The 25,075-nt window shown below is 41.7% G+C and overlaps 1 protein-coding gene across 5 annotated transcripts in view; it reads right to left on the bottom strand.

The window, feature by feature from the left end:
* Window positions 1-24,834, bottom strand: part of rbm33a (RNA binding motif protein 33a) — a 30,424-nt gene extending 5,590 nt beyond the window's left edge. Inside the window, exons 1-18 of one of the 5 annotated variants that reach the window (XM_046043760.1) lie at window positions 24,625-24,834; window positions 20,137-20,215; window positions 17,786-17,834; window positions 17,296-17,369; window positions 16,832-17,147; window positions 14,807-14,965; window positions 13,159-13,321; window positions 12,756-12,970; window positions 11,057-11,375; window positions 9,507-9,568; window positions 6,829-6,958; window positions 6,017-6,381; window positions 5,100-5,363; window positions 4,547-4,831; window positions 3,439-4,203; window positions 1,556-1,732; window positions 541-726; window positions 62-150 (exon numbers count right to left, since the gene is read on the bottom strand). In XM_046043760.1, coding sequence (XP_045899716.1) covers window positions 62-150; window positions 541-726; window positions 1,556-1,732; window positions 3,439-4,203; window positions 4,547-4,831; window positions 5,100-5,363; window positions 6,017-6,381; window positions 6,829-6,958; window positions 9,507-9,568; window positions 11,057-11,375; window positions 12,756-12,970; window positions 13,159-13,321; window positions 14,807-14,965; window positions 16,832-17,147; window positions 17,296-17,369; window positions 17,786-17,834; window positions 20,137-20,215; window positions 24,625-24,643 — 3,716 coding nt within the window. In that variant the 5' untranslated portion in view covers window positions 24,644-24,834. The remainder of the gene's footprint in view (window positions 1-61; window positions 151-540; window positions 727-1,555; window positions 1,733-3,438; window positions 4,204-4,546; window positions 4,832-5,099; window positions 5,364-6,016; window positions 6,382-6,828; window positions 6,959-9,506; window positions 9,569-11,056; window positions 11,376-12,755; window positions 12,971-13,158; window positions 13,322-14,806; window positions 14,966-16,831; window positions 17,148-17,295; window positions 17,370-17,785; window positions 17,835-20,136; window positions 20,216-24,624) is intronic. The other 4 variants (XM_046045361.1, XM_046044554.1, XM_046046887.1 and 1 more) reach the window with 4 other exon arrangements.
* Window positions 24,835-25,075: the final 241 nt, after the last annotated feature.

Here is a 25,075-nt window from a genome sequence, read left to right as displayed (position 1 = left end):
CAGGTAATCATTTCATTTGTATCTCTATAAAGATGATGAAAAGTAAGAGGAATGTGATTACCTGTGGAAGCTCATTTGAAAACTTGCTGCATGCTGGGGACTGGAAAATGTGGCGACTGCTTTCCTCTGCTGGGGCATCATTTTGAACATCTGCAATACATAGAAATAGTAAAGTACAGCTTGAGTACTACTAGATTCTCCTCTTATCCACAAGAGGGAGTGAGGGTGGTGGATGGAAAATGATTGATTCATTCACTCTCACACTACGACAGAGGGCGCTATGGGATCACACTGAAAAACATGTCATCACTGCCAGACTGGGGGGCGTACTTTATGTTTAAGTTCATCTTGACGTACGTAACTTTAATATAAAATTGACATAAGAACATACACCATTAGTTACAGCTTTAACTTCTGAATGAAAATTTGTTACGTCTTTATGCAAACTGGATGCTTATTTAACATATTATGAAATCATAAGGTCCTAGAAAACAAGAAAATGTACATGCAAGCATCAAGATGCATTGCATCAGTACCTACCTCTATGGGGCCAATGGACCTAAGAAGGTTCTTCAGCTGAACATCAGTTGTGGATGAGGAGAGGCCCTCTATGGACACAGTACAACGTTCGCTCTCTGCACTTCTTTGGGTCTGTCTGGTGGACATCGGACGACCTCGACCCGTCTGACCGGCCCCTCTAGCTCGGCCCCGGCCCGACACGACAACCTGCACACCAATGCCGAGTGCAAGAAAAATTACCCACATGAGGTTAAAAAATGCGGGGAAGGGTTAAGAGAAAGACGGGCGAAAACAAAAACTGAATCTTTCACTGCTTAAACAAGCATGTTGATGTTTTAATCCTGCATTCAACCGTGTGAAGAGGAGGTATACTGTTTCTCAGCACAAAGGAAATTTTAAAAACGCTAGGTTTTCCTTTCGCACCTCTCAAGACACGCCAAGCTTTCAGACGATTGACTTATCATATTTCTACATAGAACATCAATGTCAGAACATGATGCATGTGGCATGGCATATCTTCATTTGAGCTTGAGAGTGAGAGGTATGTTTCTTCCGCAGCAGAGGAAGAGGAGGTGGAGGAGGGAGAGACCCCGAAAAGAGCGGAGAGGAGGTGGAGGGAGTGTGTGTGTGTGTGTTGGGGGCGGGGGAGCATAAAGGGAGCGAAGCCATGCAAGCGTTATGGTGACTGCCTTACCCTGTCAGCGTTGGTGAGTATGGTAACTGTGACAGCAGCCTGGTGGTGACAGGCGTGCAGAGAGGCCAGGGGACCTTGTGTAGCCCCCCGTGTTACACTGCTTTCAGCTCGTCAATACTCCTGCACCTGGCATACTGTCCTGTCTTATTACCACTACTGCTCGATTGGTATGTCTACTGAATGCCAGGGTAGCGCCAGCGGCACAGGACAACTTTACAGGAGACATTTCAGCTTCTTTTATTTCAGAACTGCCATTACCCCACAGTCTGCACTATTAATATATATCTTTCAGGTGAAATGGCTGCCGGTGTCCAAAGAGCGGAGAGTTGATATATGACTTACCCTGTTTTGCTGTGGGTTGCCCATGCCCCCTCGGCTAGCCTGCGGTGTTCCGCTTGGTCCCTGTGGCTGCTGTCCTGTCATGGTGACCTTCCGTTGGACGACCTGGTTGAGCGGGGTTGCCGACCAGTTGCCTTGTTGCTGCACTGGGCTGTCGGCGGCCACAGGCACCTTTCCGCTCTGGGTAGGGATGATGGAGGACAACACTAATTTAGCACCTCGTTAAAAGCCTTTATCTCCATTTCCAGGCATCACAAACTTCACATTAAGCATTTAGGCTCAGTGTTTTTACGGACAACAGGGAGAAAATGCAAGGCCGTATCTACAAAGCAAACGAAAAATGTGCCAGCATTGGAGCTGGATCTGAATCAGACATGCCGTGGGGAATAAAGATCATCCCAACAAGGTGATGGTCTCATTATCAAATAAAGTCACAGCTCAACTCTGTTGACATGCGGGGAGGAATTGAAGGTCGTCTCTTCCCCGACTCTGCGGAGAGATGTGACAGATCAATACAGGGGAAGAAAAGAGGCGATATCTCTGACCTGTCCCCAGTTGAGAGTAAATGGATTAATCCCTCCTATAGAAATCACAGCTCCTGATTGCACCCATCAAATGCTAAGCTGCATTACACTGGAACGACAGCAGCTCGATGTGTACCCCATCCCCCTTATACCCCCCCCCCCCCCAAGCTTTTGTGTCTTGCGCCGCTTTGTATTATTCCTGATGAAAATATAATTTGCCTCTTATCTGTGTGCCTAAGCTATACAAATCCAAATCCTCAAAAGTGGCAACTTTCTTACACAGGTATTATGTTGTCCCCCCCCCCCCCTCCCCCAAACACCCTGTTCAAGCAAGAAAGATTAATTACAAGGGTCTTGGATTGGCATTCTTTTGTTGCCTCGCACCTGAGAGATGGGATGATGGAAAGGAGCAAGCGAGGGATGACAGAGAGGGAGAGAGAGAGCAAGAAAAAAAAAAGAGAGCAGATAACATTGTCAAGCGCCCATTGATGACAGCAAAACAATGTGGAAGAGGGAGCATCTAGACAATCTTCTTTTCACAACAGCTATAGGCCTTAGCTGTTTGTTTCTGTTTCCATCTCTCTTTTCTCCACCTCACATCCCACTCCTCTTTTTTCTCTAAGATGCGGTACATCAGATAGCTCTGCGCAGGTTTCCATTAACGCACTGACACCCAGTTATCTTCATCTGCAGCCAGCCCGCGATTTTGGCTCTGCGGCTTGATCCTCTGGGATGAGTTGGAAAGCGGCTTATTTCAAATACTATCACATCCCACCAACATGTCTCATCAGTGACAAGTATGAATGTTTAACATGCATGCCTTTGTGGTTTTTCAATAAAGATTAATGTGTAATTAAGGCCACAGCAGTAACTTATCAAGTGAGTATAAAATAGCCGGCAATGGTAATTCTAGATTTTGTTGGTGTTACTGTCATTCTTGTTTTACCCTCTCCAAGCCTCTATCTTTAAAAGAATACTCTTCTGCCCTTAAAAGCAGATACCAACCTTTAAGAGCAGTGATGAGGTGTCCAACTCTACAGATAAATGTCATTCTGCTCTCTCTAATGCCTACAGCCTTTCTGTGTTCTAAAGGTAAAATGTGCGTAAAGGCATTAAATACCAGTTCCCAAAGCTTAACAGAGGAAACTCTTAACAGATCAATTTTGCCAAAATGACACAGACATCACCTTGTCATTCCCATAGGTTAGATATCTTTTAGATTACAAAATAGACAGTGTGAGGGCATTCAGTGGCATTTCTTTTCAAAACTGTTTCCCTTGTGGGTAGAATCCGTTGAAGAGTATCAAATTAATGTCGGACCCAACACAAAAGGAGGTGTCTCATAAAAAATGAAATGCTCACCGCTCCTGAAAGTTTGACGACTCTAACTTTTTGAGGCACCTGCTGGCCTTCGACACCAGAATTCTTGGCTCGCTGCATCACAGTTCTTTTAGCTCCAGGTTTGGGTCCTTGAGCCTGAGCCTGAGCCTGGCCAGGGACCACAGAGGGAGGTATGTTCTTTTGGGGCACCTGATTGGACTGGATCTGAGCACCAGCTCTGTTTACATTCTGCACGGCACTGTTCCTTCGCTGTGCTTGCAGATGTTGCGGATTTTGTTGGGGCTGTTTCCACTGCTGGTCTGGACCAGGTCCGGGGGTCTGTAGCTGCTGGGCGCTACCTTGTACCATCTGCAGGCGTGTCTTGACATTAGGACGTGGTGTAAGGGTCTGAGCGCTGCCATTAGGAGGGATGGGGGTGCCTTGATTAGGATTCTTTAATGATTGATTTAATGATTGTGGGGGTCTCTGAGGAAACGGTCTCTGCTGTTGTGGCTGTTGTGGCTGCTGCTGTTGTTTTTGTTCCTGCTGCTGCTTTGGATGTGGCTGTGGAGGTGGTTGCTGGACAGGATGTGGTGTTTGCTGATTTTGTTGTGAGGGCTGAATCTGTGAAGGAGCCAGGCCTTGGCTCGGAGTATTGGTATTGAGCCTGTCCAGCAGCTCCTTCTTTCTGACACCAGCTTGCATCTGCCGCCGCAGCTCCTTTCTCTTCAGGATCTCCTCTCTTAGACGCTTCTGCTCCTCAATCTTCAGACGGTACTGCCGTGTCTCCTCATCCTCATCAGGGTCCTGTGGCACAAAACACAAACGGACGATATGACTGTCTCCACTTATTGGAAGAGGAGCCATGAGCCACGGTGTCCTTGATACTCAAATGTAATCAAAGACAAAACCCATGAGAAAATGCAATAAAATTGCTGCCGTCACTAACAACCTTATGATTGAGTTTTTAATAAATGGGAGTCCTTATCAGCACACTAATTTCCGGGTCACTGAATTTAGCAGGTTACAGTACCATTTCAGAAGAATAAAAAAACATTATACACATTTATCTGAAATAAATTGCCCGTTATGCCAGCAAACAATGTTTTTCCGTTACTTATTTTTTCCCCCCACATGTTGAAAAGCTGACCTGTGGTGCCACACTGGACAGTGTACTCGGGATTTCCTTCTGAACCACTGTCCTGCCTTCTCCCCCAGGCTGTGATTCGGTCTTGCCAGCAACTAGGCCTCTTCCTCTGCCACTGCCAGGCACCGGCTGAGTGTTCTGTGCAGGACGCACCCCCTGTGTTGCCTTGGCAACAGGCCTAACGTTGGCGGCGGGGCGGGCACTGTTCATGTTTGTGTTGCCAGGTGCTACAGGGAGCTCCCGTAGGTTGCTGTTGCGCTGCTGCATTTGCTTGGAGATAGGCGTGTTCTGCAGAAAAGGTAAAATATAAACATTTCATGTTGCATTTATAATCAATCTGATCTTAACTAAATATTATCTAAATCTCTATCTATCTATCTATCTAGAGACACACACACACACACACACACACACACATACATTTTGAGTACTGAGGAAAGATGCTGACAGAATAATGTTCAGTAGTTAGCATGGCACTGACAAAACAGAGACCCCATTTTACTGTACTTCATCAGTTTGACTGGAAAAAAGATGAGCTAATATGTTAATCTCTCACCGTCCTCTGCCTGTTGGACATGTTTCGCTGTTGGAGGTTCTGAGGGCGGGGAGTCATCTGCCTGGGGCTACCATGGGCCTGCTGTTGATGGAAGGGATTCTGGCCATGGTGCATCATGGGGCGAGGCACATTGACATTTAGCTGCTGCTGCTGATGATGGGGTAACTCCTGCCTATGATGTTGCTGGTGCTGGTGCATGGGTTGATGGGACGGCAAGGGGTCGTGGTGCTGAAGCTGGGAGACAGGAGGGCCGTGCATTAAGCCCTGAAATAACAGCGAAAGAAGACAAACTACAACATGAGTAACCAGAAAATTCTGAAGCTATTGTTACATATAATGCAAAATGTTCATGTCATTTTTATCAAATTTGTACAATAGCAATAGTCCAACTTTTTATGAATTTTAATACCAACACTGAATCAGGCGATTCCTGCATATAATTAACCTCAAATGGATGTCCTCAAGTATCCACATAGTAGTACAACAATAGTGATTCAATCACTAGAGGGAGCTCTTGTCTATGACTCCTGACAAAATGCCAAGGTGCCAAAGAGACATGAGTCTTTTTCCTTAACGCTTCAGTAGCAGTCAATATGATAACTAGTCTAGTTTATTCGTGTGTACAGTACTCCAGTCATTGCTCCTGCTGCAGCAATATTAATAATCTACAGCAAAGCTGAGAAAGATTCATATATTCATGGCAGAGAAAGCATGTGAATCGTTGCCAGGCTCCTTTACAAGAATTGTCACAGGTAAGAGAGGATGCTTAAAAAATATCAAGATACTCAGATCAATACCATCTTTAGCAAGCAAATTAAAGACATAATTGGGTAAGAAATACAGAGAAAGAGCACATGATTGTTGCACAACAAAGACACAATTACACAGGTGTCTTTGGTTATAAAAAAATCACTTACTCTTAGTCGTACCTGCATCCCAAACTGGACTGGCGGAGGGGGGAAAAGGTTCCCCTGCTGACCAAACGGCTGACGAGGGCCCATGAAGGGTCTTGGCTGGTTGGGGGGGCCACCTTGTTGATTCAAGCCGACCATCCCCTGGTGACCTTGGTGGGGAGGGAGGTTGGGTCTTGGGGGTTCTCTCGGAAAAAGTCCTAGAGGACCCTGGCCTGGCTGGTTGAAGGCTGGTCCTGGTGGGCCGAAGCTCATGTGGCCCTGGCCGGGCAGCTGCTGATGGTGGAGGTTGTGGCTGTTGTTCATCAGAGGGCTAGGTCCCTGGTGATCAAACATGTGCTGCCCTGGAAACCGTGTTGACTCTGTGCGTTCTGCGCCCATACGAGGAAGACCAAAACAACAACAGTTGTGAGCCAATTTCAATACATCACTAACTCCCTCTCCAGATGTATAGTGATACGGCAAGGGAAATGAAAATAGACAACAATACAGTTTCCAAGGCTCATTCAGATCTCTATCTATCTATCTCTCTCATATATCTATATATCTATCTATCTATCTATCTCTACATCTCTATCTCTATCTCTATCTCTATCTATATCTATCTATATCTATCTATATCTATCTATATATATCTCCATACATACACACACACACACACACGCACACACACGCATGCATTTAACATGAGTGCTACTAATAGATCAGCACCAGAAAGCTAGCTGCATACCCTGTAGGTATACTGCCAGAGGTGATGTTGAGGATTAAATATGCTAAGAGACCTTTGTAACCCTTGTGAAGGCTGGTGTGGGACTCACCTCCCATAAAGAGGGGCTCTCTGTCTTGAGGGCCTTGAGGTGGCTGGTTCCTAAAGGGCTCCATGTGATGAGGGGGCCGCTGGGGTTGACCAAAATTACCAGACATGTGCTGCTGAAAGTCTCCCGGTCCCTGGAAAAACACATAATTCATGAATTATGGGCCATACTGGGAACTCAATAATCACAAACAAATTAAACTAATGAAAAAGAGAATTTGTTGTATTGTATCAGGCAGGTAGCGCTTGTAATTGAAGGGCTAGGGTCATTAAAAAGACACACAATCTTGAGTTGAAACATCAATATGCATGCCAATATTAAATAAACCCTTCAGCCTGAATTTGTGAGCAAACCTGCATTAATGCTACTTGAGGCTTGTTTGATAAACCTAAAAGCCTATCTCTAACAAGGAAAGGGTATTTCAGGAGGGGATAAGCGCCCTCACCTTTGTTTCAACCACTTCGCATGTTCGACAGCTTTCTCCTCATTGCATGCACGTTACTCCCTATCTATCTTCTAAGGAAAACTAGATAGCAACCCTTTAATCCCTCCTTGGAATTCGAATCCCCCTCATAACTGTCTCCTTTATTCTTTTAAACATCCATCTCTGTTGAAAAATTAACCTGCTATTCAACACGTGGCACTTCCACAAATGGGCTGCTTGCCTCCTCCAAGCCTATTGTAAATTACTTAAGATGCTATCAAGGCTTAATCCATCTTTATTCCACTGCTGCGTGGAGGTATTTAGAGAGGAGAGGTGTTAGAAAGCTAGAAGGCCATAGTCCCAAAAACTTGCTTAATAGAAAGTTAATCAAAGGGGCTTACACAGACAGGAGATCACAATGGGGGCGCAATCATACTGTTCTAAAAGGTCAGACAGGCAGGTTTGCACAATGAAGACTCTGGTGTCCATATAATACCTCTCTAACAGCTCATCCTCCCACTTTTAATCCTTGATAAACAGGCTGCAGGCTGCTCAATATGTAACTGATGCTAGGATAGTGCTCACCAGTGAGGGGATAACCAAGACATATATAATGAAGAGGGGCCAAAGGTCAAAGTATTTAATAAAGAATGGAAATTTGAGTTTAAAGAGATGTTTTGTTTCTGGGTAATATGTTTTTACAGCTAAAACCAATAAACTGCTGTTGGCACTGATGCATATTCTTTGTTTTTGGGATATGGTACTGTTCACAGGAGAGTTAGGGAGCTTTGATTGCCACCAAGTGCCATTAAGGAACAATTTAATTATGAAAATGCAAAAGAAGAAATAAAGGGTTTCCAAAAAGGTATTAATTACTGGAATGTACAGTTTTACTGACAGCAAAAATGTGGATGGTGGTGTCTTTATTTCATGGTTAAAATGAATGTCATTATCTAAATAGGTTTAATATTCGAACAACTTTAATTGGCGCTGAGATTAATATTTCAAAACCAGTCTCCACCAGTTAAAAATGTAATGCAGTAACACTAGAGGCTATGACCCCCCCATTCGCCCAGTCTTTTAACAATTAATAAATTTGATGGGATGATAATGTATGATAATCATGAGTAATCAGGTGCCCAATGGTAAATGGGATGTTGCCGGCTGGTATGTCACCTGCATTTCAAATTGTGTCCTTGGCAACAGCAGACTAAATGCGATTGACAGCTGGGGAATCCAACACTATGCTGTTCATCAGCCCGGTTGTCTGCATACCCTTCCAACTCTACCTTCTACTGTCTGATAAAAGGCAAAACAGCTCCCTGCTACTGTGCTATCAATATCTAGCATAATCACAGACCTCAGGGAACAGGAATTGCACAATACTGACATTGAAGACTAGAAAAGAGGTAAATAAAAATACTGGTTTGTTTTGGGGGGTTTTTTGGATAAAGATTGACTCCTGTATGAAAGTCTGCCTCATTTGGCAACAGTGTTGTAAATCCACATGAATGCAATTGGTTACAGCTATTTTCCAATGGCTAATTTGCATAAATCCATATAAAAGGCACTTTCCAGGAAGATGTCAGTCAGTACCAGCACCACCTGATGCCTGGGCATCATTAACTAGAAGGACTGAGTAACTTAAGGCACTTTGGTTGACTTGCTGGCAAGCAATTTCCCTCAAAACAGTAATTACTTTAAAGGCGTTTCCGTCATCTCTTGGATGGATTCTTTGTGAGTGAAATAAAGGACGCTTTCTTACAGGAAATAACTGACTTAAGACCCCTTTTCTCTGACGTGAAATTCAGCCTTTGGTGCAAGAGGCTCAGCCTGCCCCCATCAAACCACCACCACGTTTCATTAATTCAAATACCATTCAAAAAAGGTCTCCATGCCTTTGGGACACAAACTTGGGAAAGTGAATTTTAACTGGCAGTATATCCTGGTTTCACAATTCCATTATGTTCCAAGCTGGCTAGTCTGAGCCCCAGTCCATCCATGAAGAGCTGCTAACTAAGTCCCGCCACTGCAGCCCCGACCTCCAAATGTCTACTGCCTAAAGCCCCTATCACGCATTTCCAGTTGTGCAGCCAGACTCGTATCAGTGTTTACAGATTTACTTTAACAGTATTTGGCCAGGGCAAGCGGTCTAATTGCTGTAATGATATTGCCCTCACAAAAAGCGAAGCTAACCGTGAGTAGAGGGAAAGAAAGTGAGGCGAAAGGGAGGGAGAGAGGAGCAGCTGCTACTCACAGGGAACCTCTGAGGACCCACAGCAGGTCTGGGCTGGCTCTGAGCAGGAGGCATCAAGGGCACTGCAATGAGATAGAGGGGGAGAGAGAAAGAGCAAGAGAAAGGGGGGTTGAGGGATGAGGGGGAGAAAAATGAAAATGAGGGGCAGTAGGGAGAGACAGGGTGGGTATAGTAGAAAGGGAGGAACCTATTAGACATCTCCATACTAAAGGCTGTTACACAGACATACATGTTAAATTTTATATCACTTGCTCCTCGTATCTTTACACAGCTGGGAACAGAGCAGAAATATTAAATATGTGAGAATAATATGCCAAATTCACCAAATAAAAATTAATAAGACATTTGCTGTTTGACAACATTCGGCACAATTCAATAAACTGGATATCACATTGCTGGCATACTGCTTCAAAACAAGAGTTACTGTATTTATATGTCAACATCTACAACCAGAAAACATTAAATTGGAATAACTTAAATAAATACATAAACTAATAAATATACACAGAAATATATATAAACAGATGCGCACACATACACACTTAATCATAACCACAGGCAAATCAAGATTTTCAACAACATGTCTTCCCCTCAGGAGGAAATCCAAACACCATGTGTGTGCACACGTACACATCCACATCCACACACACACACACACACACACGTTAACATGCTTTGCTAACAAAATTTCAATCTTGGCCTGGACCGACAGGCCAGATAAACCCATCTCAGGGAATGAAATGGTGATGCCGCCAGAAGAAAAATGGAGGATAAACCCATTACTGGCTGAGAGAGCTATTCACTTGTCATTCAACCAAACAACAAAATGACATTCTAATCCAGACACCTTTCAGGACAGTGTAAGGATAACTGCCAGCCGTAGCGGCATCATGCACCTCAACTGTGCAGCTTGCTGATTAACTAGGGCTGCACACAATTTGACAAAATTTAAATGATGATTTTCATACATTTATATTATAAATCTTAGAGAAATAATTTTAAAAGTACACATTTGTATTTATAAAAGAACAGTTGTGACTGGTGTGGAACCATCAGATCAACTTTGCACAAGACAAAGGGGACAATGATTTATCTTAAAAGAGACCCGCTGTACTTAAATGCTTAGACCAAAACAAAACATTTAAAAGTTAGAAAGCACAGAAAATCTCTGGATTTTACATAAATTATCCAAATATTTCAAAACAGAGGCAATTTAGTGAATCTACTATATCTTTACACAATTTGCAACAGTTAAAATCATTAACAGCAACTATGGAAAAATGTTGCTTATAAATTATTTGCTTAGACATTACCCTTAAATCCAAAAGGTCCCACAGACCAAACATGACCCGTTTCTTGGTATAAGCACTTTTACAGTCTCTCTCACACAATTTACCTCATGGTTTAAACTCAGCCTTGTCATTTATTGAGGCAACTAGGAGAGTTTGGTTTGATGCAACATATCTCCTTGCTAAGGCATAGGTGGCAGAACTGTTATTTATATAAAAATGTTTAATAAAAAGCACTTGAGTGATAGTGGATTAACCTACCTTGTACTGAGGATGATGTGGGCCCTCTGAAATGGGGGTTAATGTGGATATTTTTGGGCTGTGGAGGCTGCTGCTGGTGATGCTGGGGGAAGTTGGGTGGTGGGGAGCTCATCATTCGTGGTGGCGGCTCCATCTGGGGCCGCAACGGTGGGGAGCGGTGAGCCATGTGCGGGGGGATAAGGGGCTGAAGGGGCTGCTGGGCCAGCGGGCGCCCATGCTCTTGGAAGGGAGGAGGTCCTCTTGGACGTGAATGGTGGTGCTGCTGGGACTGCAGTTGCTGCTGATGTAGCTGATGAGGAGGAGGCATTCGGGATGGCTGCTAATTGGAAAGAGATGGAGAAACGGAGAGGAGGGAAAACCAAAACAACCTGTCAAAACACATTTCTTTCTGGGAAGAATCTGATATCACTGCTTGCAGCCATGTGATGACACACCAACAAGTCAATTCACCAGCAAGATTGAAGATGGCATCCTAAAGAAATGTAATCCAAGGCTCCACTGGAGATTAAAAGTACATGTGACATACTGTACATAGTCACATAAAACTGAAGGCTGGATCACAGTCCATATTTTTGAAGTGAGCTACAGGCATTAAGAGAAGAAACAAAGACCAATGCCAACAGCCATCTGTCTGCAAGCATTGGAATATATGAACCAGGGATGCACCAACTGATGAATGAACAATAATTATATCGTCAAGTCATGTTTCAAACCTTGATAATTGGCCAGTCTATTTGTTTAAGCTACCAAACAAACAAACAAACAAACATGCCAGTGACCAATTTAGTCAAGTGATGAAACACAAGTTATGTTGCAAAAAGTACATGCTCATTAACAGCAGTCAGCAGAATGTTTGTGGTGTTGGCATCTCATCCATTTGTCATTAAATTTTTTATTTCCAGTCCTTATGTTTTGCTTTGAACTTCACAGCCTATTATCATTAAATAAATAATAAACTTGGTATATTGGTATTTTATCATTTATACTTTTAATACTTTTACACATTGTAACCTTGGGTAAAATGCATAGTTTCATTACAGTAATCAAACCAAAAAGAAAATGTGGTATCTTTAACATTGTGATTAACAGGAAGTGATTATAGTAAAAACTAGTCGTGGCCCATCAGATAACCTTTCACTGTGTTACTGGAGATCACCACCACTAGTTCTTTTTATTTTGGTTACATATTCAAAGTGACTTTTTCCCTAGACCTTCAAAAGGTCTTGTATGAACTGATGAACCAGGTAAATCAAAGGATTAACTGCTTGGAGAGATATCTAATAATAAAAGCCTGCAAGAAAATAAATCCTAGGCAAAGAACAAATTTAATTTTGTATAATACTGTCTAAATGGACTACTGCCAAATGATTTGCTATAATCCGTATATCAACATTGATATGGGTGAGTGTTTTGACTTTTTTCATGCGTAGACGACCATAGCGTGGAGGTCTTAGATAGTAAAGAGAGCAGCAGTGAACAAAATACAGGCACAAAGACACCCACCGTTGTTGTTACTGTGACAAATACAAGAAGGAAAAAAGTCTAGCCATTTCAAATCATCTTATCCAGTGAAGCCCTTATGCTCCCTTTAGCTACTCTCCAAGTGGAGTGGTTCAGATCTGAGTGATGCGTTACTCAGTGCAGCCAAATAGATGATCCCTTTAAAGTTGTTGAGGTGGATGACTGTACAATGGCCTACCTGCATGCCCATGTTTCCCATCAGGGGAAGCCTCTGGTCATTCATTCTTCCTCTGTTGCCTCCTCTAAAATCCACCATTCCAAAAGCTGGGAAGCCTCCTCTTCCTCTGCCTCCTCGCCCTCCTCCTCTGCCTCGGCCTCCAAAGCGGTTTTGTTTCTTTTGCCGTTCTTGTTCCTCAAAGTCCATCAGATCTTGCTTGGCCTTCTCTGACAGTTCTAATGATATGTTGAACGGGAAAACAGAGCACTTGTTCATTAACCGTCTGGAAAAACTTGAACTTGGGGTTAAGTCCATAGAGATGTAAAGCTATTTTTGTGTAGGAGAGATTCAAGATTATTAGGGGGATTCACTCTGGCTCTAACTGACTACAGTATAAATGACACCCATCAGGAATAATATGTACCTAATGTCTCCGGGATATTCCTCCTTTTACTGCATGCATCACCCAGCCGCACAACAGCGCCATCCTTTCGCTCAGATTTGAACCGTATCCGACCAGACTCTTCATCTTCCTCGTCCTCTTCATCCGATTCCTCCTTTGTTTCTTCTTCATGCACAGCTTCAACCTAAGGACATTTTCAGGTGTTAAAAACAAAAGTCTACCATTGTAACACATATCCTTCACCATTTTTACTTTGTGCAATTTTGGGTCAGTGGTGACTGGGGCTGGCAATCTCTGGGCACCTCATGATTCGATTATGATTCAGAAGGCTGCAATGCGATTATAAAACAATTATTGATGAATCTTGATGTAAAAAAAAACATACAGGATCTCTGGATAATTACTAAGCATTTGATTTGCACATTAAAATCCAAAAGAAACATCTCATAATGATTTTAAAAGGACTTGTTTGCGTCAGTTGTCAGGCTCAGACAGCTGAGCTAATTAATATTACTTCGTTACTAATTTAACTAACATTATAAACAGCCAAAAACGTGCTGTCCAGGGGAGATGTTAGCTAGCGCTAACAGATTTGACTTTTCCAGCAGTTAGGGAAACGACAGACTTTTATTAACGGACACACATTGACCTATACTGTGCATTTACTTTCAGGCTTAAACTTATTGCTAATATTTTACATCGCCAACTTTCACCGTCATGTCCTGACTCTTCTTCGCTTGGCCTCACTCTTAGAATACACAGAGAGCTGCCAAGCGTTGCGTGTCACCATGCTCACACAGTGTGCGAGTTAAAATCATTACTTGCGCTTAATGATTGTGTGACATTTAAGTAAGGCGGTTAATCATTCCGCATCAGTGGTGTGCCGAATACAGGGTAACACTGGTCTCTCCGTTATGTGCACGCCACAGACAGTCCGGGCGTTACCCTTCCGCGAGTTCCGTCTTTTACGTTCCGTCAACATTACAGTTATCAATCAACATAAATAATCTATTTTTTGACATTTGATAATAGAGTCAGAATCTTCCACGTCTGCATTGCGATGCATCGAAGAATAAATTTTTTCTCCCACTCCTAGTGGTGACACTGTTCACTTCCTGTGTGTTTAAACTCCATCATGGTTTGCAGTGCATCACAAATTCTCCCTCCTGTACTGTTGTCTACGGTTTAAACAATGAGTCAATTAACCCATTAGTAGATTTAATTTTAATCTGACACAATTTTGATAATCAAAAGCTTCTAAAATGTGACTGCTGTCTTAGTCATCCATGATATTAAACTGAATATATTTTTGGGTTTTGGACAATCAGTTGGACAAAATAACACATTTGTAGATGACATCTTTCGTTTTAAGGAATAGCGACAGACTTTTTTGGACTTTTAAAGAGCAAATAATTAACCGATTAATCGACAAATGGCGGCTTAAGCAATAGTACACATGCTTGTTAGTAGTAGTCAACATTTTACACAGTATATAAATCCAAATCAGTCTTTGAAAATTAACTTTAACCATGAAACTACACTGCTTTAAATGTACCATATAACAAGAGACCTGTATGTTCATGCACTAATCTACGGGGATGAGTAAGTCAAATTCAATCATCTATAGCAACAAAAAAGTGGACGGTGTTATCATGGAGGATCTTAGCACCTCTGTGTCAAAGACCTGTGAGCCCTCAGCTGCGTCATCCTCCTCCTCTTCCTGCTGCTCTTCTCCCCCTACCTCCTCCTCCTCCTCTTCGGGGGCCTCCCCCTGTTGGACTCCACGTTCATCCACGGGCCGATCATTATAGGTTTCATATTCATCATCCTGTAAAGATCACATGATTAGTTAAATAATAGGCAATAGGCATCTCTTAGTGTCTCTGTTCAAAATAAAAACATCTATATATCTCTGTCTCTCTCTCTCTCTCTCTATATATATATATATGCATAAGAAATACATGGTTCAATGGTGGTTCAACAGACATTCAATATTTTTAATTTATTAAATATAGGTGTATTTATACATTTTTATCTAATCTTAATGGCTGAAATAAATAAAGTGGGCTTAACAACAATATACTCAAGGATATGGAAGGATAGTAATGTTATCTTTTTATATGAAAGACAAAAAAATAAAAAATATCATACACAGCATAAAGGAAAACATTAAAATGTTATGAAAAGGATTTTAGGGAGACACCATGTAAACCCCCCCCCCCACTCTAAATTACCATAACAGTGGGAGCCAGGCTTCATTACTATTCCTGACAGCATTTGAAATTCAATGAGATGTAAATGTTTGACATGATATACAGAAATGCAGGCACAGATAAAAACACTCCTCCCCAGTTCAGTGATGGTGAAAATATCATTGACTGACTCCTCGCAAATCACTCTGTTATTGGCTGCACTGTGAGTTCATGACTCCATGCCCAAAAACATCACACTGACATAAACATTTGGGGAGATGACAAATCAGTTTGTACTACTCCATAAGAAAAAATTCAGTTCACCTCATGATGCAATCTTTTCATATAATCCCAAATATACATCTCAATTGTGACCAACAAGCTCCTACTACTGGTGTAGGGGTATAGTTGTTCGCAATTCAAACATCCTATCTGTTAACACCCTCTAACAAAAACTTGTTGCTAAGGAGGTCAGAGTGTAGGTCACACCGTGGTGTTTGGTGTTGCGCTCCATTAACCTGCCAAACAGCAGCACATATTAATGCAGAAAAGAAAAAAAAATACACTCTCAGCAAACCAGACGGATGGACAGGCCGCCCCAAGGGAACACAACAATTTAATCCTTTAAACTGTTCCACATACTACTCATTGAATACCACAGTAAAATATCAGGGCCAGGCAGCAGCTGCAGTGACCTTGTAAACAGCTATTACACATTTTACAAATACACATCTGCAGACATTTCCCAAAATCCAAAATAGACATCCACCTGTGCTGCACACCCTCAGTAAGAAGGTCAACATCTTATCTCTGTTGGGAGAAAAGACGTAGGGTAATATATCTCTGTCAGGTGCCAAACACCATAACACCCTGGTAAATGGACCATAACGGACATTTGCACATGTATCTGGTCTTATCTTTGATCCTCTTAGTCCTGGCTAAGAGGGAAGGGAAACGAATGAAAGAGAAACTCACATTAATCATTAGAAAACTGTATGGGGTGTCCTCAGGAAGGTCAATAATCTTTTCACCTGCATGAGACTTTATCAGATCCAGTCTAAAGCCAGAGATAAAAGCCCCCCACATTAACCTCCACCGATTGGCAGCACATCTCCACAACACAAAGCAGCTTCTTACTCCCCCAAAGATACAGGGCCCAAGGTCACAATGGCACGGGGATTTGGAGGCGACAGCAGAGCATTACCTCATGCCAAACAAGCTGTCAACACGAACTTTGTCAGCAAGATGGAGAAATTAACTGGCAGGAAGTGATAATGAATCTAATCATCCCCCTGCCCAAAATCACCAACCAACATCTCCTTCTCCTGAATAGATTTTCAATCCTGACTGCCCCTTTACTGAGACAAGAAAATTGACATTATCTCTTGGATACAAAAGAAATAAGACAGAAAAGGGGAGTGGGAGGGTGTGTGTGTGTGTGTGTGTGTGTGTGTGCGCATCCACAGGCTTTTACGTGTGAGGAAGCAAATGTGAGAACTCACTTGAAATTCACCATCTATGGGCTCATTGATTTGTATGTCTAGCACTTCATCCTGGTAGCCATCGTCACCCTCAGCCTGCTCTCCAGTGTAATCCATTTGGTCTTCAGGGATGTCTGTATTGCCGTCCTGGCTATATTCCTCTGCGTAATCCTCTTCCCCCTCTTGCTGGTACCCCGCCTCTTCCACATCCCCTTCTTCACAGCCCTCTGCTCCCAGGTTCACAACGTCATCTGTGTAGTCTGCTTCCTGCAAGTTGTCCTGCTGGCCATAGGATGTGCCCAGGGTGTACGTGGCATTGAGGCTCACATCCTGACCACTGACATTAAACAAAATATTGGGACTTTGAAGGAAACAGAAATTAAGTATGATGATAAAATATCCTAAATTTGGAGCTTTACTTTGTCAGATTCACAACAAAAAATGTCAAAACACTTGAACACATGGCACTTATGTCATTAGCTTACCTCATATTTACATCTTCATCATCACTTTGCAGAAGGTCGTCATTCAGCTCTTCATCTGACACTTCTGAGGGATTCTGAAACAAAAATAAAAAGGAACATTATGGTTTGCTCTTTTGAATTCCTCAGTAATTTGTCTGTGTGGAAGGTGTGGGGGCAGGGGACCACCTCCAACCCCAAAGGATGCTCTATTCCCATGTGGTGAAGGCAATCTGGGCAGGTCAACACTGTTCTTTTTTGTCCACTGTACTTCCTCCTGGTTCACATCAACACTTCCCCCTGTGGAGGAGCCACCTGCTACAAGTCAACTGCTCACTTCTGTTTTCTAAATCTTCTACCAACACTAACACCCGATGTTTTGGATATTATTTTCGGTTTCCTACTTGTAAGAAGAGAAACCATACTGTCTAGCCAAGTGTGTTTTGGTACCATGCACAAAATCAATATAAACAAAGCAGTGAGAGAAACCGAGAGAGATTTTGTTTTATCTTACCTTTTTACCTGACAGCCAATCGTCTTCCAACAAATCCTCTTCCAAATCACTTTTAAGTAAAAAAGACAACAAATAACAGGTTAGAAGACTCTGATAATAGCACAGAGTAATATAAGATAAGATGTTCCTTTATCGATCCTCCATAGGGGAAATTCAAATAAATTTCTATTTACATATCATTCAGAGCTGCCTTATTGTGTTTTCTTAATGGTAAGTTATCAGTGTTTCCTCTATATGCATTCAGCAGCGGCACACCGCCGCGAGCACGGCAGCACTCAATGCTCGGCTCGCTTCCTCTTCTTGTTCTATGCAGAACATACGTGACAGATGGTGTTATAAGAGCAGCGTAACTCTGAATCAGGAGGTGCGTAGCGAGTGTTTGATAGTCAGAGCGGCAGAAAGTGACAGTGAACGCAAGCGGAGAAAAATATTCTGGCAGTAAATGTACGGTTTCTGTTACATTGTGTTAGCTTCTCAAGAACAAGAAAAGTCTGTTGTTTCCCACCTGCTGGAAAAGTGAAGCCGGTTAGCGTTAAGTTAGCTAACATCTCCCCTCCCCTTCAGACTGCGCAGCTGAGCAGGAAAGCTTCTACAGCAGCTACATAGCTGCTATGTAACTGGAAGCTGTATTTTATTACTGCCTACTTGTCCAATCTTGAGAACATCAGTTACAAACAGACTAAACTGACGTAGCCTGCAGCTCTGTCCTGTACAGACTGATTAAATTATTTTGCAGTATTCAGTCTGAAAAAGTGGTTTTGGAAAAGAAAGGACGGAGGTGACCGGAGGAGCTGAGGTTAGTAAAGCTAATTAGTGATGCAAACTAGTCCTTTTAAGCTATTGAGGAGACGTTTCTTTCAGGATTTTAATGTGCAAATAAAATGCACCTCAGAAGGGAGGGGGTTTCTCATGTTGCCTATTTTTTATATTAATGTCTACAGATAAATGTCAGAAGCTGTAAAATGAAGACACAAAAGGCAAACATTAACAGTCGTATCTATAATGATTCTGAGGTCATATTAACAGCGTTTTCCTGCCATTAAGGCTTAGGGATGATGCCCAAAACATGCTGTGCCATCACTGTAAAATCACTGTGGAGCAACAGAACCAACCAAATTACTTTCTCCAGATCTAAAGGTTGTAGTTCCTCCAGTAGACTGATGTTTGGGTGTTGTTTATTTATTATCTGCTCTAGCTTCTCCAACTATTTGTTCAGAGATATGGTGAAAATAATGGCCCAATATGATGTGAAATTACATATTTTTCATTGGAAAACATACAATTTTCTTGGGGGAGGACCCCCAAACCCCCCGACCAACACCAAAACATTCATCTAAAGCTCACATTAAACTGGGAAAAGTTTCAGTTTTAAGCTATTCAAAGGTGCACCGCATGCTTATGGACACAAGAGCAAAGTTGCTGAGACATGTTGTGTTGGGGTTTTATATTCAGACAAAAATTGTAATTGGGGGGGTGCTGTTTGCCCTGCCCCCACTGCTGAAAAAAATCCTAGAGGAAACACTGGTTATGTCTATTCCAAGAGTCTGAAATCCAGGGAATATTAAGCAGCTGCAATACATTGTAATAACAAAACATTTAGGTTTTTCTGAGGAGCACTTATTTTATAATATTCATCATTGATCATCATTTTCTGCAATAATAAAGTGCTTGTTTACACTGTATGTCCTAGTGAGGTATATCAAGTGCTTTGTGTATACGTGACCAATCTCAGCCTTTAACAAAAAAAAAGTAAAGACTACATTATAGTAGACTAAAACAAAGGCTAAAACAGTTGCAGTTTGCTCTGAACAATGCATCTGGCCTGTCAATAGCCTTAAAACTGACTATCACACCACTTGAAGGTAAACTGATGTGACTGGGCACATTTTGCTACAACAATATTTTTGTGACCTTCCACAGTAAACTATGTATTTGTATTTGTTATGGCTTCAGATAAAATAAAGGATTACGTGTTTCTTCACGGGGTGAGACAATTATTCTACTTCTTCAACTAAATACACACTTCAACCCATCGAAATATCTGAAAAAATGCATTGCCATGAGGCTGACAGAGCTATTTTTCTTGGCCCATGAAAAATGTATGTTTTTTTTTGTTTTTTTTTACAGCATAGTGATTTTGTTTATATATCTGTATTTGACCTATCTTGATTTTGACTACCTTAGCATGTAGTAAATTACATACACACATATATATATATATACATACACACATATACACACACACATATACATATATATATACACATATACACACATATATATATACACATACACATATACATACACACAGCACTCTTCCTGTAGAGACATGAGAACATATGATGATTTACCTCTCTAGATCGTCATCTTCGCCTCTCCTCCTGCGTGACCGCTCAGCACCGGGTTTGTCATATTCATCGAAGTCATAATCTGTAACACAAAGGCAGTTTTGCTCCCATCAGAACTATGGCCTATGCTAATAACAAGCACCAACCTCATGGGTTGGCATCAGTCTGTCCTACTGGCCTGCACAACTAGAAATGTACAGAGAAATGTATTAGCACACTGACACAATGCCAATATGAATCAATAACTTGTGCAGCAAGTGCACAAATAACACGTGAACCAACAGCATGGTACACAGTAGAGATTGGTGAACACATCGTTCTGACTCCAAACAGAAAGGTACTATTTTATATTTATTTATATTGTCAGTGTTTAACAGCAGTCCAAACATGAAACTAAAGTTAGTTTGGCCTTACGGTATAGTTGTATAGGTTTAAATGTTACCCTTCCAGATATTTATCTGTTTCTAGTTATTAACCAAATCTTCAACAAAAATGTGTTACCACAGCACCTGCCAACCCTCCTGCTGCTGTTGTTTGAGAATCAGCTGATATAGATAAACAACAATCCTTCAGCCTCATGTGCCCCATTCAAATAGTTTTAGTAGGTTTTCCCAATCTTGCTGTGAAAATAAAAAAATATTTCATGTCATACGACACAACGTTAGAAAGAATGTCAAACTGAATACATTTACTCCCAGGATTAGGCATGGGTTGGTCATGGGTTTCAAGGTATTGCACTGTTTGAAATAATCAAGGTTTTAAAACCACTAAAATTTCACGTTATACCATTCCTTTGTTTTCTCGTCTAAGATGGAAAGTGCAGGAATCCCGCAGGTTGTGTGCAGCGTAGAGAGTATAACGACCCCTTTCCCTCCGGTTGGAGCGAGCAGTCAGTCACCGGTGTGTAGGATGGCCGAAGGAGGGGATTTTCCCCCATCGGAAAAGACAAAGTCTGCGGTATGATATGCTGTCAAATAGCGTGGCACGGGTGAAATAAATATTACTGGCTTTCTACCGAGGCAGATAACATGGCTAATTAACTAGCTAACATCAGCTAGTTTCACCCGTCACGTTATTTCACCAAGCGGGGAAGAGCAACGTACTACGTTTCTGCAATTTAGTTCAATAATTAAACTTAGCTGCTATCACGTCTATACCTTTGTTTAAATCTTCCACCATTGTTTACATCTTTTAAAAATCACAATTAAAAAAAAAAAAACCCTGCTGCTCTCAGTCATCTTTTCCACTGTTTGTGCTGTACAGAGAGAGACTGTCTGTGTTTGTGTGTGAGAGAGAGATACTTACACTCTCCCCTCATATGTATATGTAGGTCAAAACTGAAAGAACAATAATAGATTTTATAGCATTATCTGATATTATTCTTAACAGCAGTAATATATGTTGTTGCCTTAAAATAAAATATATAGAGTTCAATGGAAAAACGTTTAAAGTTGAATTAGGGCTGGTATTGTTCAAAATATTTTCGATGCCGATACCAGTACAAATACCTTAACTTCGATACTGGATCCTGAACAATACTTTTTTCTATACCAATTTTATAAAAGCCATTTAAGGGGTGCAATTAGCTCAGTTGGTAGAGTGTACGCCCCATGTACAAGGCTGAGTTCTTACTGCAGCAGCCCGCGTTTGAATCCAGCCTACTGCCCTTTGCTGTGTGTCGCCCCCTATCTCTCTGCCCCTTTCCTCTCACTTTCCTATTATTAAAGGAAAAAATGCCCCAAAAATATTCTTTAATTTAAAAATAAAATAAAATCCATTCAAAAAGAAAAGAACACATTACAATACAATTACTCATTTCAAAGGAGGAAACTGTTAAAAGACCTGAGAGCAGCTGGAGAAACTCAACCTGGATAACTGGATCTAAAATGAAGAAACTGATGGAATACCTTTGCAGTATTATAACAAACAGTATGGCAGTAAAACACCATTTTTGTTTCTACACTGCCTAGACGAAGACGAACAAGGGGATGGCGGCTGTGTTGGTGACATTGGTGTGTCAACCTACTTTCTCTGTGCTAAAGAGCAGCTAGCCCAGTCCTGACAACCGTGACAACTTGACACCACCGTGTCAACTTCAGGAATATTTCTCTCCGTTTAACGGTCGGCCTGTAAGCAACAGCATGTTTAGTCGGCGAGAAGAAGATGCACCGGGGCTTTCATCCCGGTGAACGACGCGGTGTGAATGGACTCACCAATGAGCAGATACAGGTTAGCTGCACTGGCTAGCACAAAGTTCACTTATCTGTGCAGATAAGCATTCTGAGAGCTTAAGCACAGTGTTACAGTGAGCCAGCATGCACAACACCAGCACCCTAAAACCAAAGCAACTAAATTAAGTTCCATCCATCATTATTTCTGCAGCAGCTGTGACACATCAAAATCTTTTCTGTAAAAAAGGCCTATTACCAGCTTTAAGATGAAGTCATGGACCTGGCCAAGATTTAGTCAAAAAACAAAGTTGCTATCTGATCGGCAGTCCTCAATATCCCACAATACATTTGGCACCAGTCAGTTGTTTACTCAAACTCCTGCATTTGGCAAATATATGAAAATACCACTTTTTTGCATCCAGTTGATAAACTGGTTCATTAAGCATTTGCACTTGACCAAGAGAAAAGCCACTGTATGACGTAATTACTGGAATATATGTTTCTTACTAGCAGCCTGAATATGTTGTTTATCAAAGGGTGACAACTCTTAGTTATATAGACATATTACTATCTGACTATTTGCAAGCTGTCATGTTTGAAGTTCAAATATCATACTGTAAACTGGGGTGTAGTGAAATGGCTTTCCATTTATTATTGGTATTCACACTCATTTTCACATCATTGGACAACTTTCTTATGAACATTACAGTTTGATGACTACTAAGTTACCCAAATACACCATTAGAAGTTGTCTCTGTGAGACTATCTCAATTGAGGAAGAGGCGAAAGTCCAGACTGACCTTTAGGTCCCCTGAAGGACCCACCTTAAAAGCCACATACTTTGAAGGATCCATCTTGGATGCGCTTAAAACTACCTGTCCCTTTTGGTAAACTAATGTGTTACCATGTATGGACAGACTATACATGACATGGCAAGTATTTTCTGAAGGCCATTACAGCCCAAAGCTAATCAAAAACGACAAAGCATATGTGTGCAGTATCCAATACTTATGCATTTGACTTATAACAGTTCAAAATAGCACTGTAGCAGCAAGACAGAGGATCAGTGACCTTTGGGGAGGTGTTCTACGGGGAGAGCAGTGATTGGTGATTATGTAGGGACTGAACCCTGAGAATTTGACCTCTAACCCCTTGTTTTGTTACTTCAAGATAGTACTGTACCCTTCTATGGGTTTGACCTTCTACTTTGCCGACACAAACCCTTCTATGGTACCTAACAGATACCTAAACATATCCTATATAAGCTATGTTTGATGTACAGAGAGACAGAGTGGTCATCGGGCTGGGTCACTCTCCAAGCTGCTGCAGAGCTTGTAATTGATGCTCAACTCTTTGATTTAATAAACTTTTATGATCAAGAACAGTGTCAAGCGGGTTTCTTCTCAACACATCATCGCAGCATTATTGTTCAGACACCACATGTGGAATAAATAAACCGCGTAAACTGCGTCATATACTGGTACCCGTATAACGTTACACATGTGCCGAGTTCAGTCCCGACCCTGGCTACAAGGCCAGACAAATCAACACTGCATGACTACAGTTAGGCAACATAAGTTAAAGCGGCCAAAGAACTGCGTGTTCTTTCTAAGCGATTGTGTCTGTTGTGATCGTGTTAAGGATAGCTCCTAACGTTAGTATTAGCAATGTTGCGGCAGCTAACGTTAGCGTAAATTTGAGCCAAAACAACTGACGTTATTGAGCCATTACTCATATTAAAACATCATGTTGGCAACTATAACACTGTACGAATACTTTAACATAGTGAATGGTGCCAGTGCTATTCTCGATCAGTAATAGTTACCATTAACGTTAGTATGAACTGTTTTTACATCCTTAGTACAAGGTGTCTAGCTAGCTAGCTAGCTAAATTCAAACCAGAAATTTTAACTGAAATTTTTAATGCTTAGGTTAGCCCTCGAATTGGCCATGGATTAATTTGCTTAGCTTGTGGGTTACATCATTCGGTGAATATAAAAACTCTCATAAATGTCAGTACGCTATGTTACGCTAAGTTAACTTATAACGTTATATTATTGATAGCTTAGCTAGCAGCCAAGCTAACACTAACGATACCGTTCGCTTTAACGTATTTATGTATATAACCAGGAGTGTCAATCATTGGTAGTGACGAATTATTTGTTAAAGCTAATTGAGCAAACCACAGCTGAGGTCCAGATTGGGGCCTACCTTCAATGCAGTCATGTTTAAAACTGCTGTTAATGGTAGCTAGCCATGTTAGCTAACTTAGCTACATAGCTAACTCAGCATCGTCGACAGAAACATTATCGTTACTCACCCTGAGCGTTGGCTGACATGATGCAAAGCGCGTCCCGCGTAGAGTCGGACTACAAATCTTGAGAGTGCATTTAATCTTTAGTTTTTCACCATTATCACGGCATAAAACGCGAAACTGGCAAGGGGACAGCTTCTATGCGGCAATGATTTCCAACCACGACCAGAATGCAAACATGGCAGACCTGTGTTTTCAGCGATGATGCATTGTGGGTGGGAAACACCAGCTCCCCCGGTCGGTTAGCTGCACAAAAGCGAGCTGCCTCTCAGGTCAGGTAAACACACTGGCCATTATCAATCTGACGTAAATCTGCCCTTCATAACTGCATTAAGTCCACAGGTGCTTGTTTTTGTAAAATCTGTGTGTTGTACAATTGGATAGGTTATACAATTTTTTATATGTATTTACATATGTATAAACACACGCCTTGGCTTGCTTCATTAAGAAACTGACT

This window comes from Micropterus dolomieu, linkage group LG01 (assembly GCF_021292245.1).
Source record: "Micropterus dolomieu isolate WLL.071019.BEF.003 ecotype Adirondacks linkage group LG01, ASM2129224v1, whole genome shotgun sequence".
Taxonomy (NCBI): Eukaryota; Metazoa; Chordata; class Actinopteri; order Centrarchiformes; family Centrarchidae; genus Micropterus; species Micropterus dolomieu.
The sequence above is the reverse complement of the archived record's forward strand: the minus strand, read 5'-3'. Positions and strand labels throughout refer to the sequence as shown.